General features: G+C 39.9%; 2 protein-coding genes across 2 annotated transcripts in view; one reads left to right on the top strand and one right to left on the bottom strand.

The window, feature by feature from the left end:
* The window catches only part of LOC108765627 (homeobox protein araucan), a 44,234-nt gene extending 40,845 nt beyond the window's left edge, over positions 1 to 3,389 (bottom strand). The window contains exon 1 of the mRNA XM_018514422.1: positions 2,980 to 3,389. Within this exon, the coding sequence (XP_018369924.1) occupies positions 2,980 to 3,027 (48 nt within the window). The 5' untranslated portion in view covers positions 3,028 to 3,389. The remainder of the gene's footprint in view (positions 1 to 2,979) is intronic.
* The window catches only part of sowah (ankyrin repeat domain family member sosondowah), a 278,269-nt gene that overhangs the window by 125,517 nt on the left and 124,872 nt on the right, over positions 1 to 27,880 (top strand). Inside the window, exon 2 of the mRNA XM_018514425.1 lies at positions 25,203 to 25,387. The gene's annotated coding sequence lies outside the window, so the exon portion shown is untranslated. The remainder of the gene's footprint in view (positions 1 to 25,202; positions 25,388 to 27,880) is intronic.

Below are 27,880 nucleotides of genomic sequence, written 5' to 3'. Positions count from 1 at the left end.
CGATGCGGGCAGACCTACCCGTATTATTGCCAAGAGTCGGTACGCACAGACTTGCACCTGCGCGATCCTCGGTGCGCTTTACGCGCGCGCCGCTTTTATCGAGCATTATTTATTCCCCCCTCCCTTTCCTCCTCTTTTTGGAGAACATAGTAGAGATATAGCGCTGCGCTTCTGTCACCATCGAGCATATGTCGTCCCGTTTACCGAAAGCAAAATTATAATCCGTAACAGAAAATCTGAGAAGTCGCGCGCTTCCTCTCGAGTACCATGACAAATTTGTGGTTGAAAATGTTCTCGTGAAAATCTACGTCATACTACTTTTATTGCACTTTTTTTTATTCTTTACGGCATGAAAGAAGAAATTGCCATGAACCCAATGTTTTTGTCGTTTCAAAATGTCAATCTATTAATATAAACCATTTATACAATTTCTCTATGACATTTGGTGGCAGCATTTGGCTCGCAACTCAAATTATTTTTGTTTTATATTTAATTCTACGTAATTAAATAACAATTACCAATAAAATCGTTCGAGCGATTTCTGATAAATTCCCTGGCTAAATTTTGATACGCAGAATCAAGCGGAGAAAAACTCAAAATGGAGCAAAACGTACAACTGAATATTCATTGCGAACCGCCCACTAGAATCTTAATTACCGTCTATCTAATTTAACTCGACAACTGACACATAATACATCTTTATAATGCCATATCGTCCAACGTTTTGTTAACATTAATGTTACCCCGCATATTCAACAGCGTATTTTAATATTGTGTCCCCAAACGATTGCTGCAAACATGAATTTATGCGAGCATTGTGATATTACAGTATCTTACGGTATTTTTTCGTGTAAGCTTTCGAAATATATATTATTTTCTTGGCTTATTTTTAGAAAATTATTCATGGCAAAATTTGTTAGTTGGCAATCTTTTTTTATCGTCAATCACGAATACAATGATGAATAACATAATAGGCTACATACATTACGAATATCTTTTACATCGTTATTGTTCTGTCAACAAAAATAGTCAACAACAAAGCTATAAATAGTTTATAACATTTATTGTCTCAACGGTATAATCTGTTCTTTACTTAATATGCAAATTAAAATTATATTTAGAATATTCGCTTTTTATGAAGAGTGAAATAAATCCGATTAATATAATAAAAGAAATTAGTATTATTTATCATCAAGAACCACAAGAACTTGTTTTCGTTCAGCAATCGAGCAAAAGTATTTACTTCTACTTTTTAATTATTTTTTCTTGTATGTTAGCGCCTTCTTGCTATTTCTGTCATTCGCAATCAGCTTGTAATCCAACGGAAATGTAAAATGTTTTCTTCTTGTTTAAGTACGTATTAATGTACTGATCAATTTAAGATTATTTATTCAAAAAGGAATTTCTATTTTATCTCGTTCGTTTGACCTCTAATTTTTGCACGTATGTCACGAGGAAAGAAAGCGGACGTTAAGTAACTCATTGATTAAGTAAGCCTCATGCAGTATTGCAAGCGTATAACTCTTTAATTATTATTCTGTGCAGAAAGTCGCGCGTCAATCATCCTCATAAGAGCAGCTCGGATGCCATGCTCTCATTAGATTGGAGATGCCGACGTTGAAAAAGAAATTAGATTCAATGCGCTCGAACAAGCAATCATTAGAAACTCTCTTTTGCGTAGATTCTCTTTCGTGAGAATATTAGTGATAATTAATTAATTCTCTTAGGTAATTGATTTAATCGAATAATAATTTATTCAGTGAAGATTGATTGATACAAGTTGATTTCTTAAAGTAATATTGTCTATATACAGCCTTAGCCATAAATATATAAAGCCCATAATTTATTATATTTTATTGAAAGAAGCAATAATAAAAGCTAAAGAAGAACTAACACTAAAATTATTATAAAAATAGATATTACTTTTTAATAAATTGTGTTTTAATTTATATTTTGTTAGATATAGAATGTTAATATGTGGGAATACTTGTGGCCAAGGAATGTAGAATTTTTGCGACATATCTTTATATTTATATTTTTGTTTTCTCTAGACAATGTGAGAATACTATTCGTTGAATATCGATTAATTAATTAAATCATATTTTTCACGCGAAATCCGTACCGCAAAGAGTTTATTATAAATTGGAGTTTCTTATAATCAGAGAATTCTAGTATTCCGATCGCATATTTAATGCTAGATGTGACTCTGGTATTGTTAGGTACAACTGTTTATTCTCCTCTTGTATTGGCATTAATCACTGCGTCAAAGAGATCAAGCACATCAGACGGAATTACATTTACGCTAAATGAGCATTAGAATGCGGCCCTTTTCCTCAACGCGTCACGCTCGTGAGCGACGGCCGTCGCGTCGCTGAGCTCCAAGTTCGTTCTATAAGCTTCGCACTCTAGCCTGCTACTAACGAAGAAGGCAGGTGCGCCTCTAGGCGATCTCGCTTTCTTCGAGCGAACTCGCGCGAATGTTAATTGTGCGCTATTATTGGCAACGACCGGTCGTGGAATTCCGCTTCGTCAAACCCGCTTCTCGATCGATTCTCGTTCCAAGATCTCAGCATCAGGCAAGTTACTTACGTAAAATGTGCGATTATGTGATGATATTATGTATGATAAATGAAGAACATAAAGTCGCACCGGCAGATTTTACAAGAAAATAAGAAACAATATTTCAAGTGACGATAAACTTGAATTTCAAACAAATGAACAAACGAGATCGATTTCTTTGGCTGCATGTATCTTTCCGGTCACAAAATCATCCTAAATGAAAATGTTTGGACCCCTGCATCGACACCTTTGATACTGCGCTAAGAGTCACGTGTAAGTCGAAAGTGGTAAATTTTAAATGCCAAGATAAATTGCGAGTTGTTTACTTTGGAACAACCTACAGTTTCCTCAATCTTCTCATGATAAATTCACACAAGCATTCTATATAATTACTTAATTGTTATGGCTCTAATGACTTACCTGGGACGCCGACGGATACGAGTATCCGAATTGCGCGTACGCCGACATGTCTAGAGTCTACGAGCGTTGAGTCTACGTGCGGTTCTCCGTCTTTTTCTCTCCGAATATATTGCGGAACCAAAGAGGATCAGGACACAAACGCATCTGCACGCACTACACTACCTCTCTCTCTCTCTCCCTCTCTCCCTCTCTTTCTCTTTCTCTCTTTCCCTCCCTCTCTCTCACTGAGTTTCTACGCGTGGCAATATCGTGGCGACATACGGAAAACAAAACGCGACGAACGTTCGCCGGCGAGGAGTGCCATCAGGCTGCCCCCAAGTCCCGGGCGGCCGTGGTCGGCCTCATGACGCACGTTTTCTTCTTCAGCCACGCGTCACGTCAACGGAGTGTCATCGCGCTGTTTTATGGGTTACGCGCACTTCAATCCTGAGTTCCTGCTTAGATACTTTCCAAGGTAGAGAAACGACGAGGTCAGTGTAGATGCACGATACCGAGGACAACTTTTCTCCTTACGGCACGGAATGGTTCCCAACTCGCGACACGGCGCGTCATGAAAACAGCTGACACGGCACGCAGCACCGGAACATGGTAGTAGTATCAGGATGACGATACCGAAGAAACGGGACGGACATTCGGACAGAGAGGCAAGCGAGAATCGTCACAACCGGTTAGGTATAGGGAGCTCACACAGTTCGTTCGTTCGTTCGGTCCGTCCCCTGCTCTCACAGGGCACTCCAGTCTGCGACTGACTCGGCACCACTCACACCACTTCAGCGGGCTTCTCCACTCCGCTCTGTCACGGCTCCCCCTCTGGCGAGGAAAACCGAAAGCACCGCTGCCCCCACCAAATGTCGTGGGCGGCGATTCAGGTAGAACGGAGCAATCGCGAGATGGCTCGTTGGCCAACGGGCGGGGTCTACAGGCAGTCCGATTATCCGCGATTGGTTACGAGCGCTTCGCGCGCGGGCGGTGGTATTTTTCGAACGTGCCCATCGACGTCGCGACGCCTTTCGTCCCCTCTATTCACCACAGGAGAACCACCGGCGAACGAACGATCTTGCGAGCTGCGTCGCGACGCCTCGCTTCGCCACGGGACGTTGCACGGCCACGACTGAACAAGGAGGAACGAGTATGTTTACGCGGCTCTACTCTTGTCAACCCGACGGCAAAGGACTTAAATAAATCCACATTCCTCCGTCTCCCCTTTCCCATACCGTCCATGCGTCGCCCTTGCAAGGAGAGCGAATTACTTTCGTACCTATTGTCCGGTCAAGATCGCAAAGATCGTGAAACTTTTCGTGAAATATCAAAATTATTAGGCTCATTTTTAATTTCAAGACGGAGTGATCTTGTACTTAAAATGAGCCATTTTTTTTTAAAGTTTTGTTAAGTAAAATAATTAATTATATTAGAGAGTGTGTGTAATCAATTTTTAATTAAAATCATTTTAATATTTAATAAATTTTAATATTTAATAACATACTTTTCAGAAATTGGTTTCATATTATAAATATTTAATATATTTTATCAATAAAAAATTGCAAACTGAAATTTTTATGATATTAATAAAATGTTAATCGATAAAGCACTGAAGGATATTTTATTCAATCGTAAAATATAAAATTGTAAAGTAAAATAAAGCCAATATTCGTAGTTCGTTCTTATTGCAAGATTGTCTTAAATAATATCTTAAACGCTGAATACAACTCTATGATTAATTTATGATATCTTAAGACTGTACTTGCGTCTTAAATATATAAGAACTAATTATAGACACTAACCAACTTGTATATCTAATCTTTCTGGCGCCAATGCGTAAGCCAAAGATATGTTCTGGTCTACTGTCATGTCGTCAAAAATTTGAAAAATTCGTCAAAAAACACGAGAGCAGATTAGCCGTGGGATTTACTCCGTACTGTGCTACTTAAAATATAATTTCACGAGTTATTAAATCGTACCAATGAGTCGAAACCATTAATTGCGGACAAAACACTTTATTTATTAAATTAGAATGAAGGATTTGTTTGCTTGTATAAAATTTTCTCCAGCAAGGAACAAAATCCGAGAACCATTGTTCAAAGAATTAAATTTTTTAAATCGTTAAATTGTCAAAGAATATTATTAAATTCAATATGCTTGATCGATAATTATTTTTACAATTTATTTGCTTTCTGTAAAAATAATTATTTATTGTCAATAGAAGAATTATTGTTATCATGAATTTTATTTTGAACGCACACGTACCATGTATACATAATAGCAGAACATAATAGATAGCAAAAAAATTTAAAGTATTGATATGTAGAGGAGTGCTTATGACAAACAAAACAGAACTAAGCTCAGTTCCTTGGAAGTACGAATATCTGGAGAACAAGGATGAACGAATGAATGTCGACGTGCCGTCGGGGGACAACGAGAAAATAGTAGTTGCGATGCAACAAGATCCACTACTGCTAATAGGATTAGCAGACAGGTTGACGAGGTCTTCAGGAGATAAATATCCTTTTGAGAATTTTGTACCTGTACCTGAGATTCCTAGAGGAAACGGTCATGGGACCCTTGGATGATATATTGCTCTGCGTAAACCTGGGTGACCAACCGATCACGCCCTTATAACGATGGTCAATGCTATAATGCAAACGTTTGAGAGAACCATGTCCTAAAACCACCAGGATTATTATATCATGAAAACGTATAACTGGTGCCATAATTTCCTTCAGAGTCACATGCGATGTCGAAACCACACAATAATTCGCTTAATCCCTCTCGTTCTCTGGGGATCATCGTTCGCAAACAAGAGACTTACAAAACATCCCGCATTTTCACCGCACATTCAGCACCGAATGTGGTTCTGTCCTTTCGTTTCATGCTGACACGCTGAATTCCCATGTAAATACCAGATATTATATTCACTAGACAAATATTCACGAATGGAGTAATGATATCAGTGTGACGATGTTATGAATTTATGTGCATGAAAATTTGTTGTACAAGCGTTATATAATTAGATGATTCGAATATACGAGAAGTGAGCTATGATTCCAATTAATCAATGTTGCAGAGGTAGTCTTCCTCTTATATTAGAGTTGAAAATTTATAGATCCGTTTTATGAATTCATCGTGACGAGATTTTCATCTTCTGTAACAAGATATTTTATTAGGGAATAAAAAATTTCAAATTTTGTGTAGCGGACAACGATGTCTACGGCGTTGCCGTTCGCCGTGACGGACGTCGAATAATTAAACGAGAAGGATGCGGTGGTGACAAAATGAAATGTGGCGCGGCAGCTGGCGCGCGATGTGAAAATATCACTCGGATTGTTGAATGTCCATTTGTGTTTCGCCGTTGGACGTAACATTTATGATTACGGGGGTAAAACAGTACTCGCGGTTCGTCAGTTTTTATTGTTATACTCGCCCCGTTGTACTGTCAAGCGCGGTTCACGGATAAAAGTAATAATATCACCGGGACTAAAGGCTACAAAATTTTACATCGTGCAATTATTTTACGGATTGCAATCGCACTGTCATTGCTACGTTATTTTCAACGTTTGGATCAATTTTAAAATGAGAAAAGGACCTTGATGGATTCAACATCGATATGCTCACAAGAAATCGAATTTTTGTGTTCACAAATCACGGCCCTAACTGGACAACGACAGTTGTAAATCTCGGTTGGAATATCTGCGATCAAACTGTGCAGGGTCGTTTGGTGTTTACAGTCGTCAAGTTTTTCGAGTCTGATAAGGCGAAGGTTTCTACGAGAAAAGAGAAGGAACTGTCGGGTCCTATCTCACCGGTCAGTGTGTCCCATTACTTGTTCGCAGGTCGAGTAAAAGTTAAACGGCCGTGTCCACTCGGTCCGTCTCCGGCGATAAGGATGCTTAATAAGGCACCAAACCACCCCGTCCACTTTTCTTCCTACTTCCTCGCTCTTGTTCCTGAAAGGTCTCCCTTTTATCTCAACATCGGCCTAGTTAGGCAAGCTCCATATTTCTCTCTCAAATTTTTTAGTTTTACTAATCTTCCAGAACAAATCCTCTATATGAAAAAAAAAATGAGGAAAACTTATTGTTTTTATGCTTAACGTTTTTTTAATCCACGCTTCTTTTTCAAATCCATTCATCGAGCTTATTTCATTATACTGTTGTAATACCTTGGTTAGCTTTTATGACTACTTTACGAGATTCTCTCGCCGTAGGTTCTCCTGCTCTCCAAAAGCAAATTATTAGTTCTCTACCGCGGCGAAATCATAAAAGCAGGTCTAATTCGAATGCCATAGAATGGCGCGATTTACACCGTGGAATAAAACAAAAGATTGTTACGTAGGTTTCTGAGGCGAGCACGCTAAGGTAGGAAGGAAGCTAATAAGGGGAGGTCCAGACTGCCCCGGCGCCTTCGGGGTACCTTCGAGGGGCACCGCAGTTTTATTGGTCGGAACGTCCTTGTTCCTCCGGCTGTTTTCTTCTTCTATACTACTTCTGCGCCGACTTCGTCTTCCTCTTCGGCACACGGTATGGCCGACCAGAATGTTGCCGTAAAAAAGGCCGATCCCTTTCCCCAGACCCCTTGTCCGTCCTTCTCCTCACCTTCTTCGTTCCCGTTCTCCCCACGTAGAACGACGAACGAACGACCAACGAAATGTCAACCGTAAACCTCGCGAGGCAACACTAATTAACCCGACCGAAATAAACTGCAGCGCTCCTCCATTTCCCTCTCACTCGCTCGTCGAGCCTCTTCTTTTGTTCGCGACAGATTCTACAGTCCTCGGCGAAGTCTTAAGAAATATCTTGAAGCAATCTTAAAATTCCTAATCGATCTATTATAGAAAAACACAATCTACGACAAATCCAACTAATTAAAAAATTCAGCTTTTGTATACTACTCTCTAAACTTCTTCGAGTGAAATTTCATTCTAAAAGAGTTAAAATTTTGCCACTATTAAAAAAAAGTGAAAAATTTGCATTCTTTTCACTCTTTTGGAGTGAAATTCACACTTTTAGAGTGAGAGTACTTTCTTTTGGAATGATTAAAGATATATATTTTTCACTCTTTTTCAATAGTGGCAGTATTTTAACTCTTTTGAAGTGAAATTTCACTGCAAGAAATTTAGAGAGTATAATGTTTTAATATTACGCTGTACATAAAAATATAACTACTTGAAGTATTTGGTAATATAACATATTTTTAATAAAGTAGACATTTATCTGAGTCTCTTTTTCGCAGGTAACAAAATAATATAATACAATGCCTATAAGAGTCTCCTGCGGTTATTAGTGCATAAATAATATTAATAAGATAATTCGCAAACAATTGGAATATACTTACCAATGACAGTATGGAAGTCAAGTACAAACTACTAATTAGTTTGTACTTGATTTCCACATTCATCATTGAGAAACGTTTGCAGTTAACTTCATTGCTAAATACATAGCATAAATTATATACTATATCTTATCGCCTTATAAATATATTATTTACGCTTCAACAACCGCAGAGACATATATAAGCATTTTATTTATTTTCATTTTGATTTCTTGGAGTCATAGAATTATTTTTATTATAATTTTTAAAAAATACAGTTAATGGATGCGTATTAGTTTTCGCATAACATTCCATACCACGTTTGTACCGATGGAAAGTCGTGTAGCCGAAAAAAAGGGAAGATTTCATCAGTCACTGATGGATTTTATCGTGCCGATATATATCGTTCCAATGCGTGATCGGTTGGAGAAATAAATCGAGGCTTTTTTGGCATAAGAGTAGGAAACATTGCTTTCAGTGCGAGCGATAGTACAAAGGGGCAAATCCGGATGACTCCCTTGTTCGCTTTCGTTCTCGTACTCCCGCTTCGAAACTGTCGAATCCGCGGGGTTTCCCCTGTACCGCCCGCTGCCAGACATTTCCATTTTATTCCGCACATGAGAGAGGGATGCGTCCACCCCCAACGCATAACGCAGAGAAATCTAACGAAAACGCCTATGCCAGTTGCTATTTTATTTTTAAAAAAATCATTGAAAGAATCGCATATGTAAGACATTTAAAATCAGCGATTAAATATAGGAGCTGTTCGTATAACGAATGATTTTTAAATTAAATATATTGAAATAAAATAAATTATTAAAATGATAAAGAACATATTTTTGTCATTTTAATAATTTGCTACATTATTTCAATAAATTTAATTTAAAATCATTCATTACGTAGTTCAAGCAATAAAAATTATCGATAATAAATAATTTTATAATATCTTGCAATCATAACGTTTGTGAAAATTTCGATAACTAAGCGTTCTAGTATAATATATATAGGTATATTCTAGTATAATATATATAGGTATATTCTATCGAAGAGAGAAAAAGCTTTCGTATTATTGCGGGACAGTGCAACGCGGCATATATAGCGGTCGACCAAATTTGGTTGGACGCAGAGTACCGTGGAGACATTGTTAGGCTTCGTCGAGCCTAATTGTCGAGTGGTTTTCGTTAAAAGCGCGGCCCTTGGCGCGGATGTATGCGCGTGTGCATCGTCCCTCCATTCTTGTTCCCTGTGCAACCGCGCTGTTTATTGTCTCTGGCCGCGTTTTCGAGCGCTACAACGTGCACGTTGCGCCGATGCATCGAATAGTCGCGGAGAGCGTCAATAGCGGCACGATTATGGCGTGCGTGGGAAGAGAAAAAGGGAAAACTGTCGAGAAAGGACGGCTGGCGATATTGCACGAAAATACTACAAAGCACGCATTTAGTCGCTATCACGATATCACAATTGTGATGCCATTATACAGCCATTATCCATTGTTTATGAATACAGAAACATATCACACGCCTGTTACAAGCATCGAGATTATACATTCTGGATTCCTTGCAACATCAGTAGCATGACAGATTTTATGATACGCTTCATAGACAAAGCAGTTGAACAAGTAACATGACAAAATACAATAATAGGTCTGTTCTTGTCAACCGAGCTTCTTGTACGGTTCATCTTTCCTCTGTTTCTCTCCATATTGGAGAAAAAATGAATTGTGCAAAAAGTTCAGTTGAAAAAAAAAACAATCCCATTAAAATATTAAAATAAAATCATCAAAATTTAACTTTATTTCTCACATTAACATATAATATTAACCCGTCATCGACAATTGTTCAGTCTTTAAAGGATTAATCGAAAATTTGATCGTGAATTTTTAAATAAATTTAAATATGTAAAATACAATCCGACTTCTATGGTGATAAAAACTCATTAACTATTAAAGCTTTAATAAGTAATCAGAATCTTTTCAATTTTTATATAATCTGGAACAATAAAAAATTTATTCTATTTCTAAAAGATTCTTTATTGCTAATTTATATAATCCGGAACAATAAAAAATTTGTTCTATTTCTCAAAGATCCCTATTGCTGAAAGAAGAGTTAAAATTCATGTTGCTGGAGAGTTAAGATGCCGATTATTATATTCTTATTCCTTTCGTAAAGCAGAGTAGAAACAAGACAGCAGAAGCTGGAGGTAACAGGAAGTATTTGATCTCCGCCAGAATGTCTGCATTTAATAGTCTGCACTTTGAATGGTTACATCAGGAAGGATGCAAGTCCTAAGGTTAATATGAACCTTTCCTTGAACATCGCATGAGTTCATGCGAAGCTCGTGCAGGAGAAAACTCCAAAGGAGACGCTTCTCAAGTAACCTACGCCTATGGCGTATCAACAGCTCCGACAACACGCAGCCGCCCTCGTGGTGCGTATGTTGCATGATAGTTTTCGCTTCTTCCCCTTGCCTCGCCACAGACTGCACTCTTCCTCCAGCGTCCGCAATCAGGTGCAAAGCACCAGAGGTATTGCAGCTTGCCACGATGTTACGTGCCCGTGGAAAATGAATAGGTAATTATAATGCATCCATAATGCAGGGGGACAAGGCCGACGAACGCACGATCGTAGTCTGTTTCTCGGAAGGAAAACCATGATGTTCAACAGAAAGTTCGCGGTTCCTGTACACTGTTAAATCTATAGTGTCAAATTTAACTTAATGTAAGTCGCCACTGTTCCTACTCAATCATATCGTTATTTTATATTAAAACAATGGTTATATTTGACGCTATCCATTGTCAATTTGACACTATATAATATCAAATTGATACAATATAGTGTCAAATTTAATTATCGTTTTAGTAAAAAATAATGATATAATTGAATAGGAGCAGTGGCGACTCACATTAAATTAAATTTGACACTGTAGATTTAACAGTGTATAGCGAAAAGAAATAGAAAAAAGAAATAGATTGTGATTGAATCGCTAATTATTTGGCATTCTGGAACACAGCGCAAGATTACATGGAAAAAACGATTTTGCTAAAATATCTAAAAATCTAAATATAGAATGAAAAGAATTTTGTTGGACTATCAAAATAATTACGTAGGAATCTCAAGCATCATAAGCAATGCTGCAAAAAGTTTTGACATTCTAGTAACTAGTTTGAGCGTCCTACATTATTATTTTCATGTCCAACAAAATTATTTTCTGACCTGTAGCCTTTTTAGATACTTTAGCAAAACCATCCTTTCCGTGCAAATAAATTACAGATTTACAACGGAAATAACGTTGAGAAAAAGAACGAAAAATGAGAGAGAAAACGAGAGAGAGAGAGAGAGAGAGAGAGAGAGAGAGAGAGAGAAGTACTCAAATCACACAGTGCTCATTAAAATTCATTTGCGGCCGCCTTTCGTCTTCGCTCCTCCTTTCTTTAGCATCCCTAGCTCGTTTATGTGTTATCCGCGCACACGGATGTGCGAAGTATTCGAGGCACGACGCGCCAGTGAACTGCGCGTACCCGGTGAGGAACACGGACGCGTATACACGCGTGCGAACACGCGCATTCTGTAATTGCGCTTTATTGCGCGTTACAACGATTAGAATTAGAGAGCGATCAAGACTTCTCGTACGAAAACGGTAGTCGTAACAATATCTCCCAACGCCGCTGCCAGGAAAGATTATACCTCAGCTGACCGCCATGTGCGCACGGCGCAATAATTGATTTAAAACGTAATAATTCAAGGAGATGTAGCGGATGCAAAAGGAGAAAACGTTGGAGGTATAACATGGCGAAATTACGATCGGCAAGCAATTTGCTGATGGAATTTCTCCGTGCTTCCTGATAACGTATACTCAAGTGATTATTGTTAAGTAATGGACTATCCACCGTTGGATATAATTTATCTTTATCGATTGTCAAGCGTTAATCATGGTTCCCATAATTAAAATTAATTTTTTTTCCAACTTCGCGAATTATGTATAGATACAAAAAATGTTATTTTGCATCTATATAATCTCAAAAAATTGAAATAGACGACATAGACGTCGATAAAAATGCATGGGGATGATTATAGAATGATATATTATTAATGACTTTTAAAAATCTGTCCCTGTTTCGCGGAAAATGCCTCGGGTTATTACGTCATTTACAATCACTTTGTGGCGCGAAGTGTAATACATTCTTGAAGTCCGCCTCCGTACTTCGGTCGCTCTCCTCGCGGCACTGCCGAGGTCAGAGTGCAACGATTTTCCATAAAACAGAATGCACGAGATTCCGGGAGCCTAGACATGGCACGGTGTGTTATGTACGCGCACAGTTCTGCCATTCTGAGACTGTATGCAACAAAGTCGTGGCGGCGGCGTTGCATCGGACGCGCCGGGTCGGGCGAGTCGCGGCGAATGGGGATAATGATCGACGGAAGTGTTCGTGCTAAAATATGCAGATCCGGCTAAAATTACCGGAGAAGTACCACCTAGCCGACTCAGCCGACCGGCCGCCGAGAGGGAGGCGAGCCTATTGGTGTGCATCGTATGCTCGCGGCTCGGCCTCGGATCGGCTTAGCTCTACTCGACGTATGCAACTATGTACTGGAGTGTGGGTGATGGTCGATGACGATGATGATTATTTCTTAATGCCTTCGTTTATTCTGACGAGGATAGACACAGAAATCCGCAACGTGGACGAAGGAAGTTTAATGGTTTCATGACGTAAATCATCGTAAGAATTCATGCGTGAGAAATCATTTCAATAGATTACTTCTCGGTTTCCATCTTTTCCGCACGATGTCTGAAAATTATTTTATTGTAAATCTCGCGGAAAAATACTGTGATAGAACAAAAATTGTGAGACTAATAGAAAGCTGTAAAGTCCAAATACATTCAAGTTCAAACTGCGATTGAAATTATCTAAAATTCTATACATGTATTAACCCTCTGTCTGCAATCTGGATCTTTTTTTGATACAAGTTAAATTTCGCCAAAATAAAAAAAGGGCACAGTTCCTTTTCCTAAAATATATTATCTGAGAGAGAGAGATCTCGAACATTTTGTAATATTTAATAATATAATAGAGATGCGAGAAAATGAATTTTTTTTATTTTTGGGAAGACTAAAACAATAAAAAAACTCGGGTTGGATAAAAAAATCCAAAAGAAAAGATTACAGATGGAGAGGATGAAAGATGTGCTATTTAATTCTTTAAAAAACCTCAAAGTTATAGAGTGATGAATGTAAAAATATTTTTAACTGCACGCGGAAAGCCATAAAATTAATTATTTTACCGCAATTTACATGGGACATACTCCGGATGAATTACGTTACGATTTATTTATACGTTACTTGGAAAATTAGCATACTCGATTACGGTCTAATTAAGAATGGCCCCGCCTCATTATATTCTAGTCGGTTATACGTAGGAAACGTTAATTCGAACGGTAGAAACGTTTAAGCAGGAACGTCGCCAGCGTCTTACGTATGCATAGTGGCTTGTCACAGGAACCAATTAACTTCTTTACAAGGAACGACCATTACCTCAGAATGCGTTAAAATGACCGGTGAGAGCAAGGAAATCGCAATGTCAACGGTAAAACCAACGATTGCTTACAAGCACCGCGGCGATTTCCCAACTCTTAACAGCGATTATGGTAACCGGAAAAGATTCATGAAGAAATTTAATGAATCGTCCTAATCCATCGACACATCCACTGTGGTTTATAAATATCTTCAAGAAAGCTTAAAGAATAACTTCCGAAAGCATGTATCGTTTATCGGCATTTTTTAGTAGATGAGAATTAAATTTCCCCTTCAATCTTAAGGTAATGTTCTTTCGTCTGGTTACACTCTGTATAATTTGCATCGAGATCCAATTACATGCGAGCCTTTAAAGAGTGATCGACTGCGGCTGTCGTCACGCAGCTGGCAATGGTTGGTTGGTGACGGAAAAAGAAGAAAGGGAAATTTATCTAATGAATCTCTTTCTGTCTTTTTTAAGATAACGTAAATGTAACAATTTATTGCGACGTTGTGATCGCGGATTGCGCTCGTAAATGATACACACTCGCGCGTAAACACAAGAGCGTTATGCGGTCATGAAAAAAATCGCTGTAGCATGGTCGAGCCTCGTGTCTTTACGCGTTACAAACTATATGTGTAACATGGCAAACGAGAAGTGTACGCCTACTATAATCTGTTAACAAATATCCAAGGCGGACTGTTAACATGCATTTATGATGATTTATTTTGTCGATGTTCGGACGTTACACATTCGCTCCGAATATATATGCGTTCGATATCAGGTATGAATAATTATAATTGAAAAGGAGCGCGGCAGAAGAGGAACTTTTTCCGTTAAAGCAGCCGTTTAATGTTAACTATTATATAATATTTAATACTAGAAGAATTTGTTTAACATTAAACGGAAGTAAAGATAAATATGCTCTACACCTAAAAACTTATTAAGTCTTTAACTTATTATCGTAATATCAAACACGATGTTTATAAAGCGTCATAAAACGATACTTTTTACTTTTTCTTTTGCGGGAAACGCATGGAAAGAATAGTTTTGTTAAAGTTTAAATTTGCTAGATACAGATCTGAAAGTAATTTTGTTGGGCCATAAAAATAATTATGTAGAACGTTTAAATGACAATGCTACAAAAAGTTTTAACTTTCTAGTTATTAGTTTAAGCGTCCTACATATTTTAATAGTCCGGACAAAATTATTTTCAAATCTGTATCTAGCTGAATTTTTAGACAGTTAGGAAAACCGTTCTTTCTGTGTGGAAATTCCTCATTCTCATGATAAACAGTTACAAGAGTACGCATTAACGTGTGACTGAAATGGTACTTCCATATCTAAATCTAACAGATTTAGATATGGAACATCCGAAAGGTTTTTTATCCAACTATGAAACTATATGTTACGAATATATATATATATATATATATACACGAAAATGGCGGAGGCAATCCGCTCTCGTAGGATAACAGTTAAAAATTGTCACGTTCAGATAGGCCTATAGTTGTGTTACGATCGACAAGCAGTCGAAGAGCGGCATGATGGATAGCCACAGACGCTTTTATCAATCGTTTAAGCGCGATCGTGCCTCGATTGTCAACGAGAACAGACCGGCATTCACGATTTCGCAACGCGCGGATATTGTTTGTCAATGAGATATCCTGAAATGTTCCCAGAGAGTACCTCTGCGATGATCATCCGTCACCGACGAGGCGCGTCTCGTGCGTGATCGAAATCACGACGACGTGCGAATATCGAGACTCATGCCGTGGATCGTACGGTAATAGCGGAAGGGATAATTATATGCGTCTCTAAAAGCGATGCGATCTCTCGAAGGAAATTATGAGGCCGTGAACATTTCTGATACCGTGTTATGCCTGAGTTTCTTGATGATGCGAAAATTTCACCCGGAAAACGTAGAAACTTTAAGAAGCAAATTTTATTGATGAGAAAAATGGAATAACTCAATTGTTATAAAAACCGATAGTAAAATATCTCTAATTAAATAAGAGGATTTCTGTATTCAAAACTGATCTTAGCTTAAATATTCTTATGTGAATTCATATATCTGGATTCTGCAAACTGTGCGCTGAAATCTTTTTTTTTTGAAACGTAGTCATGAGCAGAACCAGTGTAGCGATATTACTTGTTAAAGTGACAAGCAATTTTTGATGCTGATAAATATCTTTATAAAAATATTCATAATTAGATGTTAATGAAAATCTTCAATTTGCAAATCATTTACAAAAATTTTTATTTTTTATTTTCATATGTCTACAATGTAACAACCTTTAGTATAATAATTATACTTAACACATTAAACCCTTAGCTTTATTGAAAGTAAGTCATACCTTTCATTTGAAATTGCTCGCGTGCTCAACCGATAACATAACGATTTCTAAGAATACGTGCCCCGGAAACGATATGCGGATACACCTGATTAATGCGCGACATAACCAGCCATAAGTGCATGTCATTAACGATCGTTCATTTTTCATCGGGGTATTCACGGAGACGCGTGTGCCCGCGTCGAGCCGGTGTATACATTCCCGATGAGAGATCGGGGATCAGCCTGTTGTGTTCGAATATCGGCACACCCAGTACACACATTAACCGACCGATATATACGAAGGTCTTTAGCCGACTCGCAAGCGGGAATAATAATTTCGAGTTCCTCTCGGAGATAGATACAGGCACGAAGAGGGCGAGAGGGACGTATGGGCCCTGTTTATAAACGAAGACAGACGGAATTGAAGAGATAAAGAAAGAGAGCAAACGGGGAGAAAAACAAGAGAAAAAGAGACAGAAGGAGAAAGAGGGGTTTTAAGATATACGTTACAGGTGAGAGCGCGAGTATCGCGTGCTGCAAACGAGCCGGCAGCTGCCCGCTTCTGGCTACACGGTCCCAGGTATTAATATGCGACTGACCGAGTGGGACCGATGCTTTTGCTGTAGAATAAACTGCTGGGGCCGGTCGTATTACGTCACGTCAGCCGTACGTACCACGGCCGATCGTAGGGCCCGATCGCGTCCTTTCGCTTTTTCCCTACACTGCGTCAATCTGCCACATCGCTGAATTGTTAAATTACAGTTTATATATTTTTTACGTCAAGTAGGGACGCACGTTCCTACTCGACGTAAAAACGAAAGGAAGATGGTCGCATCGCTCGTCTGAGCTAATATAATTTATCGCGTTCCCCTATCGAATAATTATTTTTAGTCGAGTTGTATGCACGAGTATAGCGTGAAACACCAATGTGATGAAGGAAAGAACGAGGAATTAAACAATTTTATTTATTTTATGTCGGGAGTCGTGGCTTCATGAATATCGGCCTTACACGCGAGAATTTTGAAAAGCGGCATGCGGCGACGGCGCATGGAACGTCAAAAGGTTGACTGACATGTTACCGTCTACCGCACTAATATTAAACTATCATCGTGGAAGGCTCCGAACCGCTTCTTTTCGGTTTCTTTAGCTCGTGCTCACGTGCATGTGAGCGATGGGTCACGTGAGGGCCCCGCCGGCGAATATATGTTGATTTACGCCGATCGTGAGGTTCCCGATATACTTTGTCGAGAAGAGAGGTGTATTAAGCGTGCGAGAGAGCGGGCCCGGTGTTTCCTCCCTCCCGTCATTAGAGTTCCTCAAGAATGAGTGCTTTTTCATTTTCATGCGCTGGCCGCCGGCAAAGAGCGAGGCCCCGTCGAACCCCGGCGGCATAGTTGGAATATCGCATCCTCATTCGAAACGAAATACCTCGATATTTGTACGTTTATGTTACGATATCACCATTCCTATTATTTCGAGAGCTTCACCTCAAAAATATAATTGAAATATAAGCTAGTCTACAGTGAAATTAATATAAATTTTTAATGCGTCGCTAAAGAGCGATAAAGACCGCGTTGCATTTTTCGCCACGGATGCAGAGCAACCCTCCACAGCTGATTGCTCCAAAATTTATAACATATATACATAGTACATATTATAACAACAACAATTTCTAATTTATACATAGTTATTAACACTGGATCTGTGAGACTTTAATTTATATTTATTAAAAGGCACTAATTAATTTTAAGGAACCAAAATGACATAATTCATATAAAAAAAGAATATTACACAGAAAAAACGATTTAAACGTAATGAGCAATATTGTAAAAAAAGAATTTTGAAATTCTATAATCAACTTCAATCCATAATTATTTTGATAATTTAATAAAATTATTTTTGGATCTGTCTAATTTTTTAGATACTTCAGTAAAGTCGCTTTTTCCGTGTAAATATATTTTAATCAGAAGAATCCAAATTTGCAGATGTAACATAATAAAAGAATTGAGTTTTTTGACATTTTGATAAAGTGATCTATAATTGAGAGATAGATCTAATAAACCTATTAGCTCGAAGGGTTAACGCAATTTTTCAGAGTTCCCCGACGTAATTTGTTCTCTAAACGCATATCGTTGAATCACGTCAGGGAAATTACGTTTGCCCCGTGTGCGTTAGCGGAAAATCCGCCGTTAGTGAAGACCTCACTCGTGTACGACACCGCAAAGATGCCGCGTCACGACTTCCTTATCGGACCAATGGATCCGGCCAGGTGGTGGCGGCGGCGGCCGGGCGCATCAAGGGAAGCGAGTGCGGAAGCGGGCGGAAAAGAAGCGCGGTGAGCTGAATTAAAAGAACGACTTGTCGGTTAGTTGACTCTCCGGTTCATAGTTTTTCTCCCTTCGTGAGAACGCGGAGAAGAGTGAGAAGAAAGACAAGAAGAGAGAGAGGCAAAGAGCAATCTGTTTCCAGCGCGGGATAACTCCGCAGCCTTCTTCGCTTCTCTTCCCCTGGTCGGTCCCCAGCCTATCTACCTTTCATCCCCCTTTTTCATTCCCCATTGCGGGGTTACGGAGCACGGCTCGGTAACCTCCCATCGACGACGCTTCTCTATCGCTACCGCCACCGTAGCGGGCGTAAAAAGCACATCCGAATTGAATCATTGCTGAATAAGCGGGAAAGTGGCTGCGCCGGGTGGAAGAAAATCGGGAAGAGCGGCTAACCCCCGAGTGTAGCGGAGGGTCGTTTTCCATCCGACTCATTGGAACACCTCTTCCCTCGTGTCGAACGTGCCTCTCCTCTTCCCTATCTCCCTTCGAGCATCGCAAAAGCACTTTAACCTCTCTCTTTCGCCTATTCTTTTCGCTCCACCCCACATGGAATTCGTGCAAACTTTAGGAAATTTGTTCATCTGTAAATTAAGAACCCAAGAACTTCGGAACTATTCGAACGTTGAAGAGGAGTTACTTCAAATTATGACCGCGTATGCGTTTATATCTTAAGTATAATTTATATAATGAGAATTATCGTAAGACGTTTTACACGTTTCAATTTAGAAAAGCATGCCCGCACAAACGCGTTGTCATTGCTCATTTCTCTAATCTTACACGGGGGACTCGTACTAGGTTGTACGATACTTCGCGAAAACTTCTCCAAGAAAATTAATTACTACTGGAAGATACTCCGTTTAACAATGGCGCAGCCCTCTAGAGTGGTGAAGAGGTTGAATCATTAACTGTTGCGTCGAAATTGTGATGCCCCCCAGCTAATAAAGTACCTCTATGAGACGATGAAAGAAAGGAGAATCCACGACATGTTATATATATATATATATATATATATATATATATATGTGTGTGTGTGTATACGTACATATACGCTAGCTGCTAGATATCAAAGGAAATGGCAACTCAACCCCTTGAGTTAAATGATATTTTGTTATTTTTAACTTCCATGTGTGTCAAACTATAAATGAATCTATTTCTATAGTTCCAAAGTCCAAAACAACGTCCATATTATCGTATACATGTAATAATAAACTAAGTTTGAGTCAAATTTAACACATTTTCTTGAATAAGTTGTTTAACTTAATTCATTTAATTAAATTAACGACATATTGAATAGGACCAGTAGCAACCTATAGAAATGATTAAAAATAACTCAAACTGAATATAATTTGATATTATGAATTTAACTGTTTCTCTCTCTCTCTCTCTCTCTCTTTCTGTGTGTGTGTGTGTGTGTGTGCGTGTGTGTGTGTGTGTATAGACTATTGTAAGAATAAAGTCAGTAGGAATTATGCTTTATTATTATAAATGTGCACGCACACTTACTCACACGCGCACTAACGTTGAGATAAATCTACCCTTGTAGCGAAGCATATCGGTCGATCGAGTATTGTTCACTTAGAACGAATTCTGCTTCCCCTTTCCTCAACAAAACCCAACTTACCGTTTACATCGATGACGAAAACTTTTGACGTCGTCTCCAAGGGTGCGTGCCTTGGTGCATGCTTTGAAAATGCGGTTGTTCGGTTTTCATCTCCCTACGTCGCGCAAATTTAGGGTAAAAAATACAGTAATTTATTGAAGAATAGTCTAAAAGCGCTTTTGATTGTCAAGAACGTATCTTAACACAGTCATTGACACTATCTTCATTGATTGAAAAGATTAATGCTGTCACATTAATAAGTGCTGTAATTGAATATATATTTTTGATTGTAGAAATGTTAATATGATTATTGCACTTAAGGTTGTGGAAATGTCCACTAAGGAGGCCTGACTCGAAGCTTTGTGGTCGGCCGCAGCGTTTCGTCCTGGTCCCACATTACTAGACTCATCAGTAAGGCGATATAGTGTGGGACTTGCCTTAGACGCCTGGAATGAATCCAGAATGATATTCTATTTAAAGGGAATTCGCGCGGCGCGGTGCTTACGCGAACCGAGTGAGTCCCGTGGACCTCTAGTGGCGAGTCGCCACAAGGTTAATAAATATATGAATGATTAAGAAATAAATTCAAAAATGTAATACACCTCTCTCGTATAAACATTTCAACCACACTGTTAAATTCGTAATGTCAAACTGTATCCATAATTTGACTTATTTTAAATTTTTATAAGTTGTCTGTTCCTTCTCAATATCATTAATTCAACAAATTGAAATTAAATTAGAATGTTGTTTATTTTGAAATTAAGCACAATCATAAAATGAATTGATTTACTTTTTGATGCACATGGAAATATATTAACACAATATTACAAAATATTACTAATATTACAAAATATTATTTAACTCTTATATTATTAATTCAAAGGATTAAGTTTGCCACCAGGATTGTGGTTTGCTTCTTTGATATCTAACAGTGCAGAGGGACGGGCGCTTCACTGATTCAGTAGTTGCTGAAGTTAGTGTACTTTACGGGGCACAAAAAATATTTTTATTACAAGCGACATACCGCTACTGACGCGATTCGAAAGCGGTGGTTCTTTACGGTCCGCCGAATTTATTCTCGCGTGAGAGCGAACCGCCGCGGTCTACTGGTGACACAAAAGAAAAGCTTCTCTCGTGCGCCACGTCTATAATCCAGCAATCCTTGTTCTTAGCCGCGTGATTACTTCCGTTACGAAACGGCGAGCGCCTTTATGCGGCGGCGCCCCCCCGCCGATATAGCGTCGGAACTTGACGAAGCATAGCGGTTGCTCGCGAGAAAAAAAGGTATGCCTATAAGTATACCGTTTTTTAATCTAGCTTATACGAGACTCTCTTGCGAATACTCGATACAATCTTTTCAGCAACAAGTGGTCGATTGTTTCCTTTACCTCGCGCACTCCGGTACTTCCGTCGACTCGGACGTTTTCGAATTCCCAGAAGGTTGTCGAAAGTCTCACTCTCGACGTTCTGGTGTGAAGAATTATTGCGCAGACATTAGGGTAGGTCCCTAAACATAATAGGTGTAGGAAGTCTTAAGCCTTAAGAAATTGACCAATTATAGTCGAGTATTATTCTTATTCGATTGTGATTGATTAATTCCTTAAGGCTTATTACACCTTTTGTGTTTTAAGACTAACGGGCCGAAGTTTAAGCTTCTAATGTTATACAAATCTCATAGGCATTTTGTTTAATAAATAATTCGTTCAGAATCACATATATACATATTTCATAGAATGCAGGATCCAATTGGTTTTATGGGAGCTCCTTTTGAAATATTAACTGTAGACCTCAAACACAATCATTATTCACACCCCCTGCCTAATGTATCGCTGTTGCGGTGATGTATTCGAGATGAGCGACGGGACGGAGAGAAAATACGGGCGTCGACGTGGTCTGTAACCATAACCATTAGAGTACCGTGAGTTCGTCGTGCTCGATAGCGACATTGCGCCCTGCACGTGTCCGGTCGATGCGGGACGCACGTGTCACGTGTGCCCGAGGAAGCTCCATTCGGACTTGTGAACGACAGAAATCAAACGACGAGGACAACGATGTCGACGATGATGAAGGGGGACGACGATGGAAGGACGTCGTCCTGGATATAGAAGCAGGAAGGGTGCTGACAAGTGCTTACACAACAAGTGCGTATCCCGCGCGCGGCAAAGTGCGACAAAAGTACGGAATGCACGGCCGTGTGAACCTTGCAACGAGTCGCCTCGGAAAAGGCGATGTCATCGAACTGGGTTCTCAAGAGGGCTAAGCGTCGGGTGACACGTTTCTTCCCCCTTAGAATAGTACGAAGGCCTTTTCCTTCCTCGTGTGGGATATTAAATCGTAAATGGACACGATATAAAGTTACCGTTTTTCTTAAAGTGAATATAAAATTGTAAATTAGCTATTTTTTAGGCTTCCACGGGTGCTTTCTATATAAAGATTATGCGTTTCACGGGTTTTCTCCATGTCGAGATGCATTCTTGATCTCTGATAAAGTGGACTACAAGGTTCACGAAACTGATTTGGACACGGAGAAAACCCGCGAAACGCATAATCTTTATATGTAAATTAGCTGAATTTGAAAAACATCAAGAAAAAAACATTGTTTTCTTGGCATTCTATAATGATGTTATAATTAATAAACAGATGTTTATATTTTCATAATAATGTTAGATTTTAATAACGTATACTGTAGCTGGGAAAATTACCACGTGGTTAGAATAAAATTAACAATATAATCATATATATATATATATATATATATACAGAGCGTGCGTTTGCGGAATATAATAGAATATAATTAACGAGCGCGCGAGTAATATTCATTAATACGAAATTAACAGACGCCCTAAGAAAACAAGGTAGCATAAGCGCAACGTTATAATTATCTCATCATTATATGCAAAACAGTTTTTAACGCCGCATAACAGTCGCCAAATATTATTTCCCACGATCGTGATTGGCAGTCTGCAAGCAGTTACACGAGTAGTCAAGAACATAAAAAAGGTGTCCGAACAATCGTCGCCATGCATCGAGTGCATTCAGGCGTTGGAATTTAGTCGTAACACGCGACTTACATCAATTACACGAAGGAGAGGGAGAACGGGAGAAAGACTTATGCCGTCTAACTCTTCGCCACACGAATTGAAATTCCTTCAAAGCCCCTCGGATACGATGCTTCGCAAATCGTTCATGCCTGCGTTCTACCGCGCCTCGTATCGACGCTTCGCTCGTCCGACACGAACGTGCCGGGCAAGCCACATGCTCTGTTCGCTTTGATTCTCTCGTCCCGGTCTACGTTTTTCTTCGCGACTACCGTAGAATACCCGGTAGAACGGGGTAATTCGGAAGCGGGACGCGCGACGCCGTTATCGGCGACGAATCGGCCGAGTTCTCTCACGAAGCGCGTACGTGCTCGCGTCTTCGGGAGTTCGCTCGAGGTTCGCTTCACCTCGGAATTTACGATTTTCGGTGTGAACGGGAACCTCCTCGAGGTTTCGAGGGCCATCGAACACGATGGAATGTCGCGTGCTACGGGGATTCGGATTTGAGCTACGATCTATGACTATATCATATATAAAATCCGTGGAAAAAAATAGAAAGAAATGAGAGAGGAAGACAGGTAGCAGTGAGTGTATACGTCGGAGGAATACGAAAACCGATGGTCGATCGTCTGTGTTTCCTGTACGCGAGTAATAAGACCAGATATTCTCACACGGGCCCCAAGCTGGGCCCGCCCTCCCGCCCGTCGTGGGAAACTTATACGTGAGTCGAACGATGCTTAAGCATCCGCCCCGCGAAACCAGCTTTTAAGAAGCCTTGAAGCTTTTAAGAAGCCTTGAAGCTTTTGCGACGCAGGTGCGATTCGATTAGCAGTCTATATTTCGGTGCGCCGACATTTTTCAATGCCGCAGCTGGGACACGCCGTGCGCGCATTTGTCACGTGTTGGACACGATGCAAGGGATGGTCTCCCGCCGTATTTTAATTGGACCGATCGCTTACTTTAATCCTTTTCGCGCGAAGACGCCCATCGTGTCTTCGTATCTCGTTTTAACAAGGTACCGGCCACATGTCGCCGATTGTGCGATCGTGTCATTGTGACACATCCAGAGGCATTGGCAGATAGACGGTGCTCTTAATTATGAAATTAGTACGATGCATCTCGTTTCTACAGAGCATTCTATTCATGAATCATCTAAATCTTTCTTCGAGAAAGCATCTATTCTGTTATACGTTTGCATAGTATTCAATAATATTTAATTGAGCTGCAATCTTTGATTTCTCATCACTAGCTTTATTATTGAGTGTTAGTGCTATCATAACAGAATGGCACGTAGTCGGGTTTTAAATCTAACTTAAGGAAATGCATAGTACGTTGTCAACGTTTGTTAACTTATAAAATAATATAACAGTCGAAATTTTATTAAAAAATGTTAGATACTATTAATTAAAAATAAATAAGGAGAAGTACACTGGCAATGAGAGTCAAGCGCAGTAATTGGAGCACAATAAAATTATCAATGGTGATTTAGTAATCAGTAAATAACATTAATTAACATTTCTTTTTTAAATAAAAAATTTGAAGAGATTACATTCCTGGAGCGGTAAGATTTTTTAAGATGTTCTGATTTTACTATGACTTGTATAATTATATATTTCGATATCTCTCTCAAATAAAAAATTCAAAGAGATTACATTTTTTGGACTAGTAAGACCTTCTGAGAAAGCTTTGATTTTACTATGATTTATTATGATTATTATGACGCTCTGATTTTATTAATGACGGTAACGTGCGATATATACGACAGTTATTGTCATCGTGCATGACGGATTACAGTCGATCGTCGTGTTTCGGGATTCACTCGTGCACATGTATAACATGACTGTGCGGCGGAAGGAAGGATGCCAGGAAGGGCGTCCTGTATCGGAGGTGAATCTGAGCTCCGATCGGGGCGGCGAAGGTGCAGGTGCCTCTAGAAACCGGCGACGAACAAACGGTAGGGACAGGGACACGGGAGGGGCATAAAGGAAGTGGAGGCCGAGGCCCTGCACGCGCCTCTGACGCGCCGATGCCATCGATATCTTCTTCTTAAACTTTCCTATCCGCTCATTCATGCCCAACTAAATGCCTATAATTTCGGATATGATTACAGGGCACCGTAACCAACGCCCCGTGGACTCATGCTGTCCCGCCGAGAAAGAGAGGGAGAGAGAAAGACAGGGAAAGAGCTCGTTTGGAAGGGGGCTCAACGAAATTGAAACGGAACGAGCCGGGGTCCTTCGGTTCGTCGATCGTTTTAAGGACGATTCTTTTCCTGCGTCTCGTCCCTTCGCACAGGTAACATATATAATAACATATAAATCCCCCCCCCCCCTCCCCCTCGCTTCTCTAGCACCGGACCAATCGATGACAGGTGGTCCCACGTGATTATTACTAATTTGCTGTAGGCTTAAACAAACAGAGAAATCGCCACGACTATCCAGGTGCCTTCTACTTCGATGCAGCTTACTGGAATGTTGCCGAGCTCGCGGTTCGATCGCTTCGGCTTCTGGTGAGAGCCTCAATTCGGTCTCTTAATTGCGACCCGATATACGGGGTGTCCGGAATACAGTTTGCGAATTTTGAAAGTATATCTCTTACATTTGTTTAACGGGATAAAGAAATGCTAAATGCGTCATTATGCAAAGAGATCCTTCATAAACGTATTGTAAACTACTCAGCTCTGAGACTTCGTCCCTGAATATTATGTATATTATCTTTTATTCTCTCGAAAGGTAAAACATTGACGGAAGAAACATGAGTTTATAGCAAAGTGTTCGCGTCATATTAAATCATTAAACATACGGTCGCAGCAGAATCGCCATGGTGGTCGTCAGAAGATTGAAGGATAAAGATCCTTCATTGAAGTAAATCAAAATGGCGCTCGATAATAATGATGTATTATAATTAGCGTGCCAAAGAAGTTACGGAAGCTACGGGGACGATAGCCAAGAGCGACATAATTAAATATACGTTCCTTGATTCTCGTGTGACGTACGTGCCGCAATCGTTTTCACGGAATGAAATCAGCGCGTCCCGCCGTATCATTATAATAATGGTTTCCACACCGGAATCCCCCACGATGTATATAGCCGTGCGTTTTTATTAAAAAGAGCTATCTGACGCAAATACGCGTAGCCCTCCGGGCGTACTGGATAAATAGGTTCTTCAGGGTGTTCACGCCAATAAGACAAGTCTACGTAAAATGATAGACGCGTAAAATGATAGACCTCTGCCTACAAATACTGAAATTATCGAAGTGTGTTTAAGTAAAAGAGGGTACGATTACATGTAGCCTACTCATACACGGAACAATTCGCTGACTTAGCCTAGTTTTTTTTCGCTTTAACTCGATGTAAGTTCCTCATATTACGAATCGTATTGTTAACTTTTAGATGGAGGTCTACTTTTAAAATCTTGTAGAGCTTTTTCTCGAAAATAAGACTTATTTAAAAGAGAAAGTTGTACTCGTAAAATTTTTTAATAATTTATAATTCATTATTTTGTTGTGTATTTTTGTTACAAAATACGACACTGTTTCAGTGCTACTATAGTGGTTTCCCGTTTTGTAAAGATTAAATGAAAGATTAAAACATAAATTATAAAGGGCATTTAGTCACGCGCAAGGTGTTTTTGCGAATGTTATATATTAAAAATTCTTACGTTACAGAAACAAATTATATTAAATTTAACATCCTCACACGCGATAATGAAAAAACAGACTGATTTGCAAATAATGCTATTCCGATTCTGTTCACATCACAATGATTGAAGAATTATCTTGTGATTTTTCTAATAACGCAGCTCGTGTCTGATACTATTATACCTTGCATTTACTGTATGCTTTGCTCTTCCCGCGCTTTTCGTTCTTGCTTGCCAATTCATTCGACGGACTCGGGTCTTTTAAATTCAAATTTTATATGTTGCGGAGCACGTTAAAGCGCAATTTATTACAAAAGATGAAAGAAGAGAACACTTACCTCTTGATGATGCATTAAGAAGTCGGAGGCAGGTGGTGGCGGGGGTGGTTCCGCGGCGGAGACCTCTTGGAGTAGTCCCACGTGATCCCAACAGTCCTCGGACATGTCCATGGTCGAGTCTTCCTCCGTCCCTTCGCCTTCTGGACGGGTCCTCCCCCGTGGAGAACGGGGTGAGCCGAACTTCCTGTCCCCCTGCTTTTATGACACGTCTTCTTAATTTCTCTGATACACAATCGTGTACGCGCGAAGTATATAATTGAGAGGGAGATACTATTAGGCACAGTCACTTTCAAAAAAATCCAGTCACGTATCCCAGTCACAACAATATCGGCGTGACACACCGGGTGGCCGGTGCACCACCGCCAAGAAGAAGGAAGAGAAGAAGAGATCCACGTACGTCAGTACTACGTAGCACACCGATTCGTCGACAACGGAATTGACGTGTCGCGTGACCGCGTTCTCTGACGAACGACAACGAGGCGGCGACGACGACGGCGGCGTCGAGGACACGACGACGGCCGTCGGTGGTGGTCAGTCGGCGTGGAATGAAGTTCGCCCACGGGTTAGGTTGGGTTAGTCAGCGAGCGGGAGTTGTGCAGCATCAGAGCGCGCGCGGCGAGAGAGACGAGAGAGAGGGGAGAGAGGAGAATAGAGGGAGCAGGAGATAGAGAAAGAAAGAGAGAGAGAACGCGAGTGAATGAGAGAGTGAGAACGACAGCGGGTGGGGTGTGAGGGAGAGAGAGAGAGAATGAGGAGAAGAGAGAGAGGTGTAAGGCGTAAGTCTGCCCTAGTCGCTCGCTTAACCGTGCAG

Source organism: Trachymyrmex cornetzi, unplaced genomic scaffold (genome assembly GCF_001594075.2).
Source record: "Trachymyrmex cornetzi isolate Tcor2-1 unplaced genomic scaffold, Tcor1.1 scaffold503, whole genome shotgun sequence".
Lineage (NCBI taxonomy): Eukaryota > Metazoa > Arthropoda > Insecta > Hymenoptera > Formicidae > Trachymyrmex > Trachymyrmex cornetzi.
Note: the sequence above shows the minus strand (reverse complement) of the source record. Positions and strands in the feature narration are given on the sequence as shown.